General features: G+C 38.1%; 1 protein-coding gene across 5 annotated transcripts; it reads left to right on the top strand.

Annotated features, from left to right (window-relative positions):
• The first annotated feature begins 467 nt into the window (after positions 1 to 467).
• Positions 468 to 19,002, top strand: TAFII59 (TATA BOX ASSOCIATED FACTOR II 59). 5 transcript variants are annotated; one of them, XM_088215660.1, is made up of 13 exons: positions 468 to 547; positions 1,001 to 1,176; positions 1,915 to 2,001; positions 2,618 to 2,719; positions 2,810 to 2,918; positions 3,350 to 3,450; positions 3,625 to 3,762; positions 3,855 to 3,950; positions 11,876 to 12,000; positions 12,370 to 12,502; positions 17,800 to 17,925; positions 18,004 to 18,115; positions 18,387 to 19,002. In XM_088215660.1, exons 2-13 carry the CDS (start codon positions 1,051 to 1,053, stop codon positions 18,761 to 18,763), a joined length of 1,632 nt encoding a protein of 543 aa, XP_088071786.1. In that variant the 5' UTR covers positions 468 to 547; positions 1,001 to 1,050; the 3' UTR covers positions 18,764 to 19,002. The 5 variants fall into 5 exon arrangements, with proteins under 5 accessions (XP_088071786.1, XP_088071785.1, XP_088071788.1 ...); XM_088215659.1 differs by having other exon boundaries at positions 483 to 584; XM_088215662.1 differs by having other exon boundaries at positions 504 to 590.
• Positions 19,003 to 19,039: the final 37 nt, after the last annotated feature.

Genomic DNA, 19,039 nt, shown 5'->3' on the forward strand with positions numbered 1-19,039 from the left:
CCACCTAGTTTTTTCTACCAATAAAACCATATGGACTTTAACTTAAATCACACTGACTGACTGACATAACCCTTATACCCAAAAAAAAAAAAAAAACATTTTTTTATTTTCTTTGTTTTAAAATTTGGTAGTAAAATATTTAATATTAGATAAAAGAAACTCGTTTTAAGAAATAAATAATTGGAAATATTTAATAATCTAAAATCGAACTCCATAACAGCATATAAAAAATATATAAATTTTTATTGAACGTCATAGTTTATGAAAATTGAATTAAAAGGATTAAATTATATCATCTAATATTAAATTTATATTAGAAATTAAAAAAAAAAAGACAAACTTGAGTTTTAATACTAATATTTAATGAGCCCATAATAATTTACAAGGCCCGTAAGCAGGGTCCAAACTGCAAACCCGTAAACCCGAACTTTATTCGGGTTAATCTTTTGAACCCGACTGATTTCTTTCCTATAAAATGCTCGGGTCCCTTAATCCGCGAACGATCTGTCGGATCCTGAACTTCTCTACTTCCTGTGCACCAACTACAGTAAGCTTCCTCGGCACATGAATGGTTCAAATCAAACGTATTGGTTGTTCCTTTTTCTTTTGCATTCTTTTATTTCATTAATCTTGTGTCGTAATGTTGTTTGGTTGCCGAGAAAATTGATGAAGAAGAAAGCGAGGAGAAAGAGTTCCTTTCCGGTCTGTTACGTTTTTTTGCACTGGAAAAAATAAAAATGTTACAACCTTATTAAGCTTAGTGTAATACATATTTGACGTGGTAATTTTCATTCTTTAAATTTGTTTACCTACTCCCCCTCTCAGTTCTACTGTGATATTTGGTAATTTTGATTGTATTTGTTGTTAATGGAGTCATATTTGTCAAATTTACATCTTGTGCTCGGAATTAAGAATTTTTCTGGCTACTTTCAGATTTTAGAATCTAAAGCCTTCTTTTAAGCTTTAAAGTTCACATTCTACTACTGAATGATAATCACAGAAACTGGGGATAAAGGAGGTGGTTCATGATATTTAGAGCAATACTAGAAAATGAGCATTGTGCCCAAGGAGACAATTGAAGTCATCGCGCAAAGCATTGGGATTAACAACTTGTCTGAAGATGCTTCTCTTGCTCTTGCTCCCGATGCTGAATATCGCATGCGTGAGATCATGCAGGTGATTTTTTCCGCCAGACGCCTTTTCTTTTGGTTCACACTTTTGAGGTAGATCGTTTATCATATTAAAATTCGGTTTGATGATACGAGTTGTAGATGTGGTGAAACTTTTGACCTTGTAAATTATTTTGTTGTAAATAACTTACATATTGTGATTTGGCAGTTCCTTCTAGTGTTCTTATGAATTAATTTTTTCTTATAGATGGGAAAGTTGTTTATATAACCTGCTGTGAAGCCATCTAAACTGTTCTTGAGAGGAAAACCCTTTTAGTCTATGTTTTTTATATGAGGAAAGTATTTTTGCATTAGTGAACTCAGGAGTTCGAAGGAATCAATTAATTTTTTTATGCGATAATCTTGTGATCAATGGGCAAAGACATGGGAACTATATAAGGGGAACCATGCAAACAATTTCCTAGGTTGAGATTACAGAATGAGGTCTCAGATGCTTGTATTTGGTACATATAATAATCGATATGTCTTGTGGGAAAACTGTTTCTCAAATAAAATTGATTTATAGAGGATTGGATGTTTGACAAAAAGGGAACAAGGAAAACAAATGTTATTTTCTTCAGTTCTGAGGCTATTGCTGCCTTGGTGGAAAATTTTGGCAGATTATTCGTGGCTCAGCCAGTCTCTGCTGGCAAAGAGGTTTGTAGAATTAGGGGCGATAAAAGTATTTAAATTGAACTGAGTCGGAAGAGGGTTCTCTAATATATTTTATTTTCATGATATGCAGGAGGCAATCAAATGCATGCTTCATTCAAAAAGAACGATTTTGACAGCAGATGATGTTGATTGTGCACTTACCTTACGAAATGTTGAGGTAACTCTTGAAAACAACATAACATGTGCATTTCATATTTATTTGCTTTTTTGAATTTCTTGTATTTCATCCCTCAGAGAGATTTGGCAATATCGTAAGTGGTCAAACTCAACTTTGATAAGTTATTATGGTGGCATAAGGAACACAAGGATTAGGCTAATAGTCATTGTGTGATCTAAGTTTATATGTTTGGATCTTCTATGTTGCACGCTAGTGTAAGGGGAATATATTTTCAATATAAACTATTAAGGCAAATATTCCAATCAAATCCAAAGTTTTGCTTACCTAATTTTCTTCCGGAAATAGGAATTCCCAATAAATCTGAAGTTTTTATATCCTAACCATGGCTTGTCCTTGTCTTCTTCATTTCATTGTTCACCCATATATTGAGAAATTCAGGATTCACAAATAATGTCCTCTCTTATAGCATTAGCACTCTAATGTAAGTCAAAAGGGACTGAATCTCAAGTTATATAATTGCTGGAGAGCAGTGCTTGTAATATAAAAATAAGACTTTTGATGCATGTATCATGAGACAACTTTTGGAATTAATATCGCTTTAACAACTTCTAAAGTTTGTTTCTCCATCTTCTTCTGTTCCTTTAAATTGCCTCAGCCCATTTACGGATTTTCATCCGGAGGTCCATTACGGTTCAAGAGAGCTGTTGGGCATAGAGATTTGTTTTACATTGATGACAAGGATGTGGATTTCAAAGATGTAAGGTGCTACTGACTAAATAAGGTCCTCTTTCAGCTAAATTTGGTGGAATACTTCTGGATTTTCCAGTATTTTCTGTTTGATTTCTAGGTAATTGAAGCTCCTTTACCTAGAGCACCTCTTGATACAGCAGTTCTTTGCCACTGGCTAGCAATAGAAGGTGTACAACCAGCTATTCCAGAAAATGCTCCAGTAAAAGGTTTGTCTCATAACTTCCAGTCACCATTTTCATTCACAAAGTCAGTCTTCCAAACTTGAAATCAGTGACTGATTTATATTAGACCATCAGAACTAAGTTAATAAGACCTCCAGAATGATTCGACATACAGATTCTTGTCTAGTTTTGTTTTCTCAAATTCTCTGCTGAATGATATGCTTTTTTGGTTTTATAGGATGTGTTTTGAGGCTAAATTTTACAACATTAAGAATTTCTTTACTTTCTCACGGCATCATGTTATCTTTTTAATTATTAGATGCCGATACACCTGTTTTGGTTTCCAGGATTAAATATTGTTGATCAAAAAACAAAATGAACCTCTCTATAGATTTTATTATATAGTCCTTTTGGTTTTTCTATTATTTCTTGTGAAAATTTGGAAGCTAATCCTTTGATTTGTGATGATAATGTAGTGATTACAGCTCCTTCGGATAGCAAAGACTATGAACAAAAGGATGGAACCCCTGTTGATCTTAGGCTACCAGTTAAGCACATATTATCAAGGGAGCTTCAGGTACATGATGGACTGTTACAACTTGACATTACTTTAAACACATCCACAGACATGGAGACTGAATATGCAAACTTGCATATACACATAGACAAATAGGTGGATAATTTGCATGCATTATATATATGTGTGTGTGTGTACATATATATCATGTCTTGTCTACTGTTGCATTTGCAGCTGTACTTCCAAAAGATCACGGAGCTAACAGTGGGTAAGTCTGATCCTGTCCTTTTCAAAGAAGCATTACTGAGCTTGGCAACTGACTCAGGCCTTCATCCATTGGTTCCGTATTTCACAAATTTTATTGCTGAGGAGGTAATGATTTAAGTGACAAAATAAACAGAAAAATGAGAATTATTATATTACTTTTTTGCTAATTCCAATTTTTCTTTATCCAATAATTTCAGGTCTCTCGTGGTCTGAATGATTATGCCCTTCTGTTTGCTTTAATGCGTGTTGTACGAAGTCTCCTGCATAATCCTCACATACATATAGAACCCTATGTAAGCAAACCTCCCTATACTAGATTGGTTTTGGATTAATATAAAGAGAATTATGTGTTGATGCTGCTAATTATCTCTAACGTCATTTTATTGAAAAAGTATTTATAAGGTCAGCTCTGTCCATCTAGCAGATGCCAAAGTTGGTTTACTGTAATGATCTGTGTGTAATGGTCCTGAAGAAGAATTCATTAACCCTTTATAACCGTGCAGAATAATTAGAGTAGATCTGGAAAAGTATCATGGATTTTCGTTCCTTTAATTAACTGCTTCCGCTTTAATTATAACAATGTGCAATTGTAACTCTTGAAAAACATCAAATTGTACTCTCAATTAAGTTGGGAGTACACCTAGTGGAATTTTAGAAGACATTTTGATGTAGAGTAAATTAAGATTAGTTTTTCAACCTATGGATTTGGGGTAAACCTAAACATCATATCTAGATTTTCTTAGATATCACATCCTATAAAGAGTCTCTTAAGCATCATGTTGAAGATTTAATTACATCACATAACCACATTATTAAGAAAAATTTCGCCATAATTTATTCACTAAAAACTTTTTAAAAGTAAAATTAGAAAGATAGTTTTTTTTTTAAATAAAAGGAAAATATTATTATACATAAGGTACCAAGGGGGTGCTACCTGAATACAAGATAATTACATATTTTAATCAAGTGGTTTATTACAACACCAAAGTCCCACATGTTTTTGATGTCATGACCCAACAAAATAAAGTTAAAAGTATGAATTTATCTATTTCTAATCTTTGTAAAGTTAGTCTCTATATTTTCAAAAACTCTTCCATTCCTTTTCTTTCACACTACCCAAAATGTTGTAAGTAGAATAAGGAACAAATGATGTTTTCTTTTACAATTGCCCACCCACGCCCACAACTCATTACTCATACTACCAGGCATAACCCAATTTAACCCTAACAACCCAAAAAAAAAATCCATATGTTGTATGTCACTGGGCACAATAATAATAAGTGGTTGCACGATTCCTCAGAAGCATTACATAAGTAGCATCTATTAATAAACACATTCCTCTTCCTTTTTAGCATATCCAAAGTCAAAATATATTCATTAGCCATCTCCCATGCAAAAAAAAAAAAACCATTTTAGGAGAGACTTTAGATTTCCAAATTTCCTTATAAGGAGCTGACGTGCTACGACTGTTATCCTTCTTAGTTAGACAACTGTATAAAGATTTCACCGAGAACACTTTCTTCTCATCTAGCTTCCAGATTCTTTTATTATTTTATGTATTGAAATTCACTTTTATCAGGGACAATAGCAGGCTGCTATACTCATTAATTTCTCAGTCTTGTAGTCTTCTCTTTACCTTCACATCTCACACCCTACCCACCCCCACAAACTCATACATCACCTCCACCTTAGCATCCTTATTGCAAGCAATGAAAAAATTTCTTTTAAATCTGTTTTTTAAACTGAAGTTCCCCATCCATTCATCATGCCAAAACCTAGCCGCATCATCCCTTCCAACCTTCCATCCACACAGCCCTTGAAGCATTGGCTGTCATCCCAAATCTTCCTCCAAAGGCTCAGCCCATGAGGTTTATATTTACCCCTTCTCCCATTCTCCCTCTCCCAATCTCCCCATCTAGCACGCGCCACCTTCCACCACATTTTCCCCTTCTCCCCAAGAGATCTCCACAGCCATTTCCCATGGAAAGTCCAGTTTAACTCCACAATAGACTTCAAACCAAGACCCCCCTCCTTTTTTTACCTCCTCCCACCTAATGAAATAATACTTTTTTGTTACCATCCTCATCATCTCAAAGGAATCTACATTGAATGTTTTCAAGACTTTTTGCAATGCTGGCTGGAATTGTTAAGATGGGGCGATAGTAGATTGATAAGTTAATAAGTGTACTCTTAATCAAAGTGGGCCTCCTCGCTTTAAGAAGGAAATTCCTTTTCCAACCCGTCATCCTCCTATTAAACATGTCAATACTGGGCTCCCACGTACTCACATATTTATATTTTGCCCTAGGTGGAAGAAGACTAAGGTACTTAATAGGTAGATTAGTGACTTTGTAGCCCAAAATCATGGCCAAACTAGCTTCATCTCTTCTATCATCAATCCATACCATTTTTGTCTTTTTCAAGTTGATTTTTAGGTGAGATACCATTTGGAAACAGAGTAATGTGCACCTCAAGTGAAAAATGGTATTAACGTTAGGTTCACAAAAAATTAAAGCATCATCCGCGAAAAATATGTGAGAAATACTCATCTCCCTTTCCCTCCCAATCTCCACACCCTTCAACAAATTCAACTCCCTCGCTCTCTCCATCAATCTATTAAACGCCTCCATAACGGTAAGAAAGATAAGAGGAGACAAATGATCCCCTTGGCGAAGGCCTCTAGAAGCCTTGAAGAAAGTTGATGGTCCCCCATTTACAATGACCGCAAATGATGTAGACGAAATGATCTACTTTCTCCATTTATTCCCAAACCCCATCCTACCAAGCATATAGTCCACAAAATCCCAACACACATGAATAGGCCTTCTCCATATCAACTTTGCATATAAGTCCTTGTTTTTTCTGCCCTACTAACCATCAACCACTTCATTGGCAATCATCACCGCATCGAGGATTTGTCTCCCTTCAACAAAAGCATTTTGACTTTCATCAATCACTTCCCCAAAAACTCTAGATAATCTTTTTGCAAGCACCTTAGAAATCAATTTTTAAATACTTTCCACCAAACTAATAAGTGTAAAATCTTTTATCTCTTTAGCACCTGCCACTTCAGAAATAAGCACTAAGAAAGTTGAGTTGATGGAATTCACAAAGGTTCCTGTCCTATGAAAATCGTGGAAAATAGCCAACACATCTCTCTTTATCACATCCCAAAACACCTAGTAGAACTTCATATTAAAACCGTCGGGCCCCGGTGCCTTATCCCCGTTACATTCATCCAAACAAGATTTAATCTCCTCTTCCGTGAAAGGCACCTCCAGCCCATCCTTGCTGCTATCACATAATCTCTTGAAATTCAGAGTAACAAGATTGGGCCTTTGGGTCATGTCTTCCGCGTACAGCTTCTTAAAAAACAGTTTCGACTTCTGTCTCATCTCCTCATTACCACTAACAGTTTCCCCATTCCAACACAACATATCAATATAGTTATTTTTCTTGCTAACATTAGCTAAACAATGGAAATATTTGGTGTTTCTATCCCCCTCGTTAAGCCATTTCTCTCTAGCTTTTTGTTTCCATGAGATCGCCTCCAAGTTCATGATGGAGGCCACTTCCATTTTAATTTCCTCCCTTCTGGCCTTACCTTGTTCACATAACAACCCCCCCATATCCTTACTATAAATCAGTCAACTTCACAAAAGTCTCTTTGATAACCCTCTCCATTCTGCCCTCCTCCTGCTTGGCCCAACACTTAATAGCATTTTTCAGATATTTCAGCTTGTAGGCAAACATAAAGCTAGCAGTCCTCTCAACAATTGCCTCTTCCCAACATTTTTCTACCATAGGCCTAAAACCCGCCACATTCATCCATTTGTTATCAAGCCTAAAAGGGGTAGGGCCCCAAATGATGCTATCAGGCACAAGGCAAATAGGGAAGTGGTCTGAAATTGGCCGAGACAACTTTTTGCCTCAAACCTGCAAGCTGTAATAACAACCCATTAGAGATAAAAAAATGGTCGATTCTTGACCATGATGGGTTATCCCTCAGGTTGGACCATGTCCACCTGCCACCCCTGAGCGGGAGGTCCACCACCTCCAGATTATTTACCATCTCCCTGAAATCCTCTACTTCCCTATTACTGGTACCCCCACCCGACCTCTCATGCATATGAAGAACCATATTGAAATCCCCCCCCAATCACCCAGTTGTCACCCCATTTTATTTTATAGCTACAAAGTTTCTCCCACAGTCTCACCCTTTCCTCTCTGTTTCCTCTTCAGTAGACGCCTAAGAAAGCTCATTTCTTCCCATCCCCCTAGTTCTCAAACAAGCTGAGGAGAGGGCTTTAGGGAGATGTTAATGAATCGATTCTTGCTCACGACTGCGGTACCATTTCTTCTCTTGTCGTAAGGGCGTTAGCCAGGACGATATCTTCTGACTCGAGGGAAGGAAGTGGCGAAAGGAAGCTCATGAGCCGAGGAAAGGTTCATCATCCGATTCAGTGCCATCTGGGCTTGCTTCCCTTTAATAATAGGGTTTTTTCGGATTACATTTACCTTCTCGATGCGAAAGCTTAACTTAATATAGGAATGGCCAAGAATCATCAATTTCGGAGCTCGTACCGGGTAACTTGCTGACCCAACAGAGATACCTTGCCCCTCTCCACTCTTCTGCAAATAAATTTTTTTTTATCCCACATTAAAAGGATACCCTCGCCCCTCTTCACTCTTCTGCAAATAAATTTTTTTTTATCCCACATGAAAAGGATTCCCTCAGCAGCCCCATCTGCAGGTGAAAAGACCCAGTCCACCTTACTGCCATTCCACAGGTTACGGATAACCTGCATATTAATCTCTCCCCTCTTGGTCTCTTGTAAGCAGACCACATCAGACTTCCATCTTTTCAAACCTCTTTTGATAATCGTCTGTTTATTCTGATCATTAATTCCCCTCACATTCCATGGCATGATTTTCCTTATCATTATTAAATTTTGTTAGGCTTACCTCCCTTCCCCCCTCCTGCTGATTTTTTACCTTTATAATTTAAAGACACTCCAATATTTTAAGTTCTCTATTGCCCCCTTCTCCCTTTCTACTACTACTCTTTTTTTCTTTTTTCCTCTCACTTTCAGCTTCCAAGAATCTTAATTCAAATTCAGCCAGCAGACTCAATACTCTATGCTCAAGACCCACAAAAGATAGCCCAAATAATTTACTCACCTTGACAAAATTCTTCTTCACCCAGCCCGAATATAGTTCTTCCACTCCTTGATCAGCCATATGCACCAACTCACAGTTGAGGATGTCACTTCATAAGGGAGACACATGAAGAGCGGCCTTAGCACAATCATCCACCAAACCCATCTTGACCACATCCAAATTGTTTCTCAACCCATCCGTACTCTCCCAATCATCTCTATCGGTCTCGATCCCTTCGGCCCCACTGTTTCCTCCCTCTGAATCCACCACAGAGAAACCAGAAGCGCCCAATTGAAATGACCCCAACACATCTTTGACCTCGACTCCATCCTCCTCCGTTGCCATTACGGAACTCGTCCCGCTCACTTCCTCTCCAACCCTAGCTCTCACCATCGGAGTCGGGCTCTCTACCTTTATATTGACCCGCTTGAACCGGATTTTAGGTGAACTGGTCTTGACCCATTTAGGTTGCCAAATCTTCCTCGCCTTTTTTTTTACGCACAACCTTGCTCTGCCTAGGATCATTCACCCACTTACCCTTTTCAGCCCACAAGAACTTTTCTTTTTTTCCTCCCTCATTCGGCCCACTAAACGCCCTTCCATTTTCATTCTCCCGCTCTTCCCTCATCACGTGAACCCCACTTTCTTGATTTTCAAATTTCGAATTTCTTCTACTTGACCCGCGTTGATCAGTCGCTGATATCCTCAGTCGACCAGTCGAGAAGTTGAGTCGGGTAGGGCAAGGAAAGGCTGCATCTAAGACACTTAAAGACAATAGTGTGTTGCATGACCTGGGGGAAAGATTCCCATTCAATCGTTTTCTTTTTTCCCCTCAGCCAAACCGAGGGATCCAGTTTCACCCCAACGACTTCATGGACGACATCCATTAATTTCCACCAGCCTTCAGCCTGAACACCCTCTGGGAAAATTAACATGTTGGATCTCCCTCTAGGGCCATCTATACCTTCTGATAACGCTAAAAATCTTCCTCGCTTATTACAGCTCAAGACCAAGCGTAACATCCTCCAACAGCTTCTTCGAAGCCTACTCCAGAGCACCTCTCCTTTCTCCCATCTGAACTCTCTGAGACTACTTAGAAACTATTCAACATCTTCTTTCTAGAGAAAAATAGACCTCCGAGAGCCTCGACCATTTTCGTACACTCTAATATCTCTACCCTCATCCACTACTTCGAAAGATTTCTGTTCAACAACAAACAATTTTTGCCGGCCCACCGGCATGGTTGGGCAGGACGACAGTCGCCACAAGCGACAAATCACCTAGGAGAACCCGTAGCTGAAGAAATCCATAAACCACTATTTGGTTATCATTTTTTTTTTTAAGAGAGAGAGAGAGTTAACACATGGAACACTTATGAAGGTTATTAGAAAGGTAGTTATAGTGCTCAAATATAAGGAATTCTATTAGGAAGCTTAATATTCTATTAGGAAGCTTAATACGTTTAAGAATTTAACTGTGAATAAAATCTTAATACTGCTAATGTTATAGCAATAAAGCAATAAACTCCTAAGTAATACAACAATTCTAGTTTTGAAGAAATATGATACCTACTTCATTTAGAAAACTTAGGACTGTCATTTCATATCAACTCTTTCCTAGTTGGAGGTAGGAGTTTTGAAGTCCTCAACCACAAGTTGTTTTTTTTGAGATAAAAAGTATAAACAGCAGAATTGCAAGATCACCAAGGGGGTGTAACCCGTATGCAAAATTATTTACAGTTCAGTAATACTATCTATGACATGTCCAAAATCCTCCTCCCTGTACATGTCTTCAACCACAAGTTTTGAATTGTCAAAATATCTGAAGTGAAACATTGTGAAAAAAATTGACAAACTTCATAATTGATCATCCTCCTCAATGTTAGAAAAAATGGAAACAGACAATTTTTTTATGTACTTGAAACCCTGCAGGTAGGACAAAATCAGTGAATTGGCAACCAGGTGGGCCTAGTTCCTCCTTTGGTTGTCACTAAAGTGAATTGGTGCTTCGGGTAATGTTTACCCATATATATAATTTTATATGTTGTATCTGAAATTCCGTACTTTAACAATGTTGTTTTGGTTAACAGGTTTTTGGGCTCTTATTTAATAGAAATGGCAAAGACGTTGTGGTTTTCTCTTCTTAATTTGTTATTGTTTCTGTCTGAGCTATTGAAGTTCAAGAATTTCTATTTTGCCACCAGAAACTGATGAAAGGATCCAAAGCTTGCAGATCTTTCTGCTACTCTTCAAGTTCCTTGAAGAAGGCCAACTACACAAATTATTACCCCTGCCAATACCTGGAAGAAAAAAAAATCAGGAACCAAAAAGGATTGAATCAAGAGAGAGAGAGAGAAGGATAGTATATGCTGAATTGATGAGGATGAACTTTAGGTCTTTTACTAACTTAGAGAAATTCAAATCCAAAAAGAAAATGTTCACTAATAGAAAATGTGGATATTTGATGGTACCTTCTAAAATTTTGTCAAGTTTAACCTTAAATATTAGCAAGGGCATACTTTGAGTGCATTCTCACTATCAAAAGTGTACAATATTAATTGAAAAGAGCTGAAGAAGTGCAGGATGATTTTGAGATTTACCCGAATAATTAAGTTGGAGTGGATTGAAGTTAATTAAACTGAGTATATATTTGCTTTCTTCTGTTTGTATCTTAATATATGTCTGTATCTAGTTCTGTTTTCCATGGCTCATTATCAAATGGGCCTGCATGGTAAGATTATTTTTGATGTGCTACTTTCTTGTTGATTGAACTTTAGTAGATTGACAAACCAATATACTACATCTGCTACACAATGCTTCTTTGACACAGTATAGTGTATGCAGCCTCGATCTCAAGCAAGTACTTGTTAACTATGTATACAAGCTTCTCTTTACTTTCTTCATTTCATCAGGACGCCATAATATTAGCTTCGTTGGTTGAGCATTTCATTATGACCATGCAATACAGATTTATTCTGTTTTTTTTTATGTCAAAGAAGTATTATTTGTGATACTAAATGCCTTGTTCCTTTTTGGTTTTCCTTCTTTTTCGGGTGCAGCTGCACCAGTTGATGCCATCTGTTGTTACCTGCCTTGTTTCGAAAAAGCTGGGGAATAGAATCGCTGATAACCATTGGGAACTGAGAGATTTCGCAGCAAACCTTGTTGCTTTAATATGCAAAAGGTGACACTTATCTATTCTGTTTCCTGTATTGCTCTATTTGAAATGAATGGTAGGGAACCAAAGTCTTACTTGTCATCTTTATGTTGACAAGCTTTCCTTTTGCTTTGTTGCATATGCTTCTCTCACCATCAATATTGTTGTAAATGCTCACATACTGGCGATCGCTATTGACCTAAACTGATAAACCAATTTTTTTGACTCACCATGTTCTCTGTTCTGCTACCCGGATCTATTCTAGTTTAAAATTATCTTCCTTCATTTTTTTTGTACAATGGATATGTTATTTGTGTTCTCATTTTTTTTCTAGCTCAACTAAATTGTGATTTCTTCAAATATTTATTGGTGTTCAAGTATTTGAAACTGTTGCAGATTTGGGCATGTTTATCACAGTCTTCAGGCACGCCTTACAAAAACCTTGATCAATGCATTTTTGGACCCAAAGCGAGCATTGACTCAACATTATGGTGCAATTCAGGGATTGGCAGCTCTAGGACCTAATATGGTATTTTCCCTACAGCTTCTTGAAAATTCGCTTCGTTAAAAGTTGAATGATTTTTCCTCCTAAATCCTATTTAATCTGTCTCTATCTGGTCCCTGCATTACTCTTGTGGATAATAGGCTGCATTAATTATCCTTTTTCTTGTTTCAATCCTTATGTATGTTTCATGAATCTTCTCATTGGCCTAACTAGAATTGATGATGGTAGAGAGAAGCAGAAATGAAGAAGAAATTGACGGAATTTAGAATTTGACTAGAATTTCTTCTTCCCTCCATCTAGCTATATATACTAGCTGAAGGCGCTCATTTAGTTGCAACTATTTGAATTTATTCCCACTGAGTAACAAATTGTCCTTTGTTTTACCTGTTTATTCATTTTCCTTTAATAAGCTTTAAGTGGCTTCGTTACAATACCCTCCGCTTGAATGACAACCTTGTCCTCAAGGTTGAAATTAGGGAACTGTTGACCTATGTAGTTGCAATCTTCCCAAGTGTTGTTTGCCTCTACAGTACCCACCCATAGGATACCTGATCCACTTCCTTACACTTATACAGAATTTTCCTTCATTGTAGAACACTCATGGGTTGGATGCTAACTAGCCCATTCCAGTTACTGGTTGGCAGCTCCTGCACCTAGACTTTGATGCCAGCCCAGTATTTCTTCAGTTGAGACACATGGAAAACTGGGTGAATATGGGCGGTGGGAGGTAGTTGGAGTCTCTATGCAGTTTGTCCAACTTTCCGCATGACTTCAGAGGTCTATAATATCCTGGAGACAGCTTGGAATTGTTCCATCTCTGAATGGATCATTGTCTAAAGGGTTGCAGCTTGAGTAGCATTAGGTCGTGCGTTTTTTCAAAGTCCTTGCACTATAATGAGCATTTGCATTTAGTTTGGTGTAAAGTTGAGCTTCCAACAAGGATTGCCTAATGACCCAATTGGCTTCGCACATCTCAGCCATGAATTCTTCCACTGACTGTGATGGGAAATGTAAATCGATGGTGTCCAAGAAGTGGGGCGGAGCATACCATATAGAGCTTGGAAAGTAGTCATTCGCAAACTCGAGTGGTGTGAAGGGTTGTACCACCGCTTCACGGCTGCCAACCATCTTGCCCATCTCTTGGGTTTTTGGTGAGCCATGCATTGATGATATATCTTGAGGCACTAGTTGAGCCTCTTTTTTTACTCATCTGTCTGCGGCTAATAAACGAAGCTGAACTGTAAGGCGGTGACCGGGACTTTCATCAACCTTTCCAAAAGAGGTTGGCGAGTACTTAATCTCTATCTGAGAGTAGGATTTGGAGAATGTCATGCAATCTGTGAATGTTGTCCATGTAGATGCAAACTACCAGTTAAACAGTGAATTGATGGTGTAAAGAGATGAACTTACTGTGTTTAGTGAAACGATCAATCACAACCAAGATTCTATCTTTGCTCTCGGACTGAGGGAGTTGCTCCACAAAATCTAAAGGTACATATGTCCATGCTCGTGTGGGAACATGCAAGGTTTATAGGAGCCTTGACAAGGGTGCCCCCTCCATTTTTCAATGTTGGCGAGTCCCGCAATATTGCACCCATTGGATCACGTGTTGTTTCATGCTAGACCAATATATATTTTTTTTCGAGATTAAAAGAATGTATATTAAGTATAAGACACCAAGGAACTTCGCCCTGTACAAGGTATTTACATATTGGTTAAAGCATCAAAGACCTTCCAAAAATTGTCCCATCCATATAAATTATGTCCCACAATTAGAGCCCCAAAAGTATGTATCCACTTATTTCTAATCCTGGCCAATTCCCCCACACACTTATCAAACACTCTGTTGTTCCTCTCTTTTCAAACCATTCAAAATATAGTTAATGGTATTAGATTTACAAATTTCGACTTATTATAAACCCCATCCCACGGCCAAAGTTCATTCTTGACCGAACCCCCAATAACCCAATTGATACCCAGTAACTCTTAAACCATATACCATATGCTATAAGTCACCAGACACTAAAGAAGAAGATGATTGCAAGGTTCCGCCGCCTTCTTGCGATAACATCCATGAACCATAATGCGTCCCATTTTCATCAGCTTGTCTATAATGAGAATACATTTTTGACCAGCTTCGCAAGCGAAAAAAGGTATCGTTGGAGGTACCTTCACTTTCCAAATCTGTAAAGGCGGTAACCTCACGCCATCCCCATCTTTGTTGGCCAAATAATCATAAAAGGACTTAATAGTAAAGACACTATCTTTCTTTAATTTCCACACTGCCTTGACCTTGGTACTTTCCATGTGTACATCGGCCAATAACTGAAGAAGTAAAGTAAACTCATCAACCTCTCACTCTTGAGGTTTCTGGTCAAATGCAAATCCCACCCACTCCTCCCATCCACCCCTTTGAATAACATCTCCACCACCACATTTTTCCTTAAGAGTTAAAGCCTAAATTCTTGGAAATTGCTCTCTAAGTTTTCCCCTCCACCACCACATGCTAAACCAATAGAAGTGCTGCTTAAGGTGCTCATTAGTGGCCTTGATGTCTGAATGGCCACTCGCAGCTGAATTCTGGCATTGATGCAATAACATGTTGCTCAGCTCTCCATTGTTGCCAACGATCATCCTGTCCTTGCAATAGAGGACTCTGTTGTGTAAGCAAAAGGGGGCCTGCTGGTTGGGGACAAAATAAGCTCTTCTAGTCAAGACTGACTCAAGGGCTCATTGCTATAGCTATTGATGATTAGGCAACCACTTAAGGGTGGCAGTGGTAACCATGGAGAGTGCTTATGTTTTATGTAATTGATTCCCTTCGAGAGAGCATCAGGAACGAGCACTTGGACTTCTTAGGAGATAGCTTGTGTGTCCTTAACATCTTCAATGCTTCATCCAATTGCTTGAAGTGCTTCTGTTCATTCAAACTGTAAATCCAAATGTCATGACAAATTATCTGCAGAAACTTAAGAAGGAAATCTTTGAAGGTATGATTCATGATAGCCTGAAAGATTGCTGATGATGCATGAATGAGCTCGAAAGGCATTACCCAAAACTCATAATGTCCTTGGTACATTCAAGATGCAATTTTAGAGATGTCTTATTCTCTAACTCTTATCTGGTGGTATCTTGGTTGTAGATCAATCTTAGAAAACATCGAAGCGCCATGAAAGCTCATCTAACAGGTCATCGATGATAGGAATGAGTAATTTGTTCTTCATTGTGAGAATTGAGTTATTTGTAATCCACACAGAAACCCCAAGGCCGGTCCTTCTTCTTAACAGACTAAACAAGTGTCGAGAAGGGACTATGGCACAATGTAATTATGGAGTCTTGCAACATCTTTTGGACTTGCTTCTCTATTTTATTTTTCTGGTAATATGAGTGTCGGTAGGGGCGTATGTTTATTGAGACTACCTTCTGCACTGAGGAGAACAATGCTTCCAATGATTCACTCTGTCTCTCACTAACTAAGGTATTCTCAATTTCAGAAACCATAACCAAGAAAACTGTTTCTCCTTCAACCGCTTGTGCTTGCTTCAGCAATTTCTGAGTTGCAGCTCCAGATAAGTTCCTTAAGTTAATTCCCTATTTTCTTTTCCTTTGAGTTACTTCAGCAAGTCTCCATTAGTAAAATTTCACAGTTGAGTTAACAAAATAAAAAATCATGGAACAGAATTGCTTCATCCAATCAATCTCCAAAATTGTATCATAACCTTCCAATTCCAGCACTCTAAAGCTATAACAGAATTTTTATCCCTGCACCACGAAGAGACATCCGGACACTCAGTATGCTAGATATCTTTTGGCCATTGGCCACCACTAGTGTCCAAGTCCATTTTGCTAACAGCTTATTCTTGATCTTTTAATGGCATTCTCATCGAATAATAAATGTGAGCTACCGCTCTCCAGAAGAATTAATATATGGTGCCCCTCTAGCAACCCCCTAATTTTCAGATTGCTACCGGTATAAATACCTTCAATGGCTTGAATAAATATCGCACTTGTATTATCCTCGTTGATGGCAATCCTCCCACTCATGGGTAATCAATTCCTCCTCTATGGCTATCGTAGTTTTGGATTTGCAACAGTGGCTTAGGAAATAACATTCACCGCACTTGTAATGGGAGGTTGCGCACTTGTAATGGGAGGTTGTTCTTCTAGTTTCATTCTCTTTCGTTGGTTGCCTCAAGGAAACTTGAAGAAAGAAGCAACCTCTACTTTCTGCCCTTCTGGGGTGCCGTGAACCAAGAAGTACTTGTGACAGCATCGAACCCAAGCTCTTGGGTTCACTTCTTTGGAGAGAGGAATCTCTACTTTGGGTAGCATCGCAGAATGGTTCACCACATTCCTGGCGCAGGAAGGACTGTGGATATCTTCAACATCACGCGTTGCTGATGAAGGAAGTACTCCCTTGGCAACCGCAATTACAGCGGATATGTGGCTTCCCTGGTTAATCGACTTCACAGGTCTTGCACCTCCTCTTAACGTCTCCACGATCTGATCAAAATGTGTTTTGGTTTGGTGCTACGGATTATACATTTCCATCACACTGTAAACCTTTGGTCCACCTCTTTCACTGAATCATCCATCTTTTGCAGCATTTGCTGCTCCATAATGGCTGCCTTTCCCTTCAATCATGTCCTTGAAACCATGGAAGCATAGGTCTCGCCTGATTCCAATTTTTTCAGGACTTACTCATTGGCCTGACTTGAATGGCGATAGTAGAGAGAAATAGAGTGAAGAAGTTGACAGAATTTTGAATTTGGAATTTGAATTAGAATTTCTTCTTCCCTCCATAAAAAAAAGTTATATATACTAGCTGAAGGCACTCATTTAGTTCCAATCAAAAGTAATAGAAATACAATTTGAATTTATTTTCAATCAAATAACAAATTTTCCTTTGTTTTACCATTTTTCCTTTAATACACACTTTAAGTGGCTTCCTTAGAGTATGATCTTTTTAGGGAAAATAAAATAGAAATTTCTTCTCTTCTTCCTGTCTTTCTACATCTCTCGGTTTTTCTAACCTCCTCGTAAAACAGTCTTTTCTTCCCCAGATTCTTTCAAGTTGGAGTAGAATCAAAGAGATGATTCTGGAATTTTTTCTTGATGGTGCAAGTCTCTTCTTGCCTTTTTAATGCTCCTTTATTGTTATTTATCTCCAAAAAAAAATTATCATTTATTGTCATATAGTCTGTTAAAGTCATATTTGTGACTGTACATTGTTTGAGTTACAGGTTCTTTCTTCATTGCTTTCCAGTTACTTTCCAGGACTCTGATGCATTCAATTTTGTATACGTTTACTTCGTATATAGGTTCGCCTTCTTATTCTTCCAAATCTTGAGCCATATCTTCAACTTCTTGAAAAAGACTTGCTTCTTGAGAAGCAGAGGAACGAGATGAAGAGGCATGAAGCATGGCAAGTGTATGGAGCCTTGCTGGTTAGTGCTTATAGGATTATGTTAAAGTAGAACTTAAAAGATGTGTTAACAGTTATACTGAAACCCTGGAATTTCCAGCGTGCAGCAGGTCAATGCATATATGATCGCCTTAAGATTTTTCCAGCTTTACCATCCCCTCCTGCTCATACTGTATGGGGGAGAAAACAAAAGGTTGTTACTGCGTTGCCAAGTAAGTCATAGTTAGTCTTTCGTCAACTAAAAGAATGCCAAACAAGTTACTCTTATGAATGCCAAGTGAGCCACTAATACATGCTAAAAAAGTTTATGACTGCTATATCTGAAAAAAATCAGGATTTATGTAGAATTCATGTGTACTTATTTTAACTAAGAGAAATGCAAAATGTACGAGGAGAAGATGGCAAATGATGGCTCACTTGGCAAACTAAGAGAAATACACTTATTCTAATCTACTTTTTTCTTTTGTATACCATGACAAAAAGAGAAACGCAAGGCCAGCACAGATCCCTTGGAAGAAGAACCACCGTCTCAGAAATTTGCAAACGATGGCTCAGTTGGTGCAATGTCAACTAATTCCTCACCATCTCACATGCAAGTGGACGCAATAGCTCCAGCTCAATCCGGTGACCCTGATGTAGGCAGAGCATCATCCTCGGGGCAGATACCTGATGATAACAAATCAGACGGCAGAGATAGGAAAGATAAGGAAGATAGCCAGGCCTTGAAGATGTCAGCAATCCTCACTCAGATTTGGAAAGATGATCTGAATTCTGGTCGTGTTTTGGTGTCGCAGTTTGAGCTGTTTGGTGATCGAATTTTCTCTTTCATTCCAGCTCCAGAGATGTCTATCTTCTTGTAACCTATTGTAGGACGGTTTGTGATTTAGGCTTAAGGTTATAAACAGAGATAAGATTAGGATAAGTTTAGTTGTTAATCCACTAATATTAGCAGTTTCAATTACACCATGTCTTATGTTTATGTTCGTCCTGTATATCTCATGTTGAATATGTGGAATATTGTCTTGATTCCTCGCATTTGAGGAGATAATGAATTGATCCTGCTATTCCGAGGAGGCACAGAAGCAATCCTCAATTTCAAGGCTTTATGAGTTGCTGATTCCATATGGCACCATTAT

Source organism: Carica papaya, chromosome 3 (assembly GCF_054855325.1).
Source record: "Carica papaya isolate Zhongbai chromosome 3, ASM5485532v1, whole genome shotgun sequence".
NCBI lineage: Eukaryota > Viridiplantae > Streptophyta > Magnoliopsida > Brassicales > Caricaceae > Carica > Carica papaya.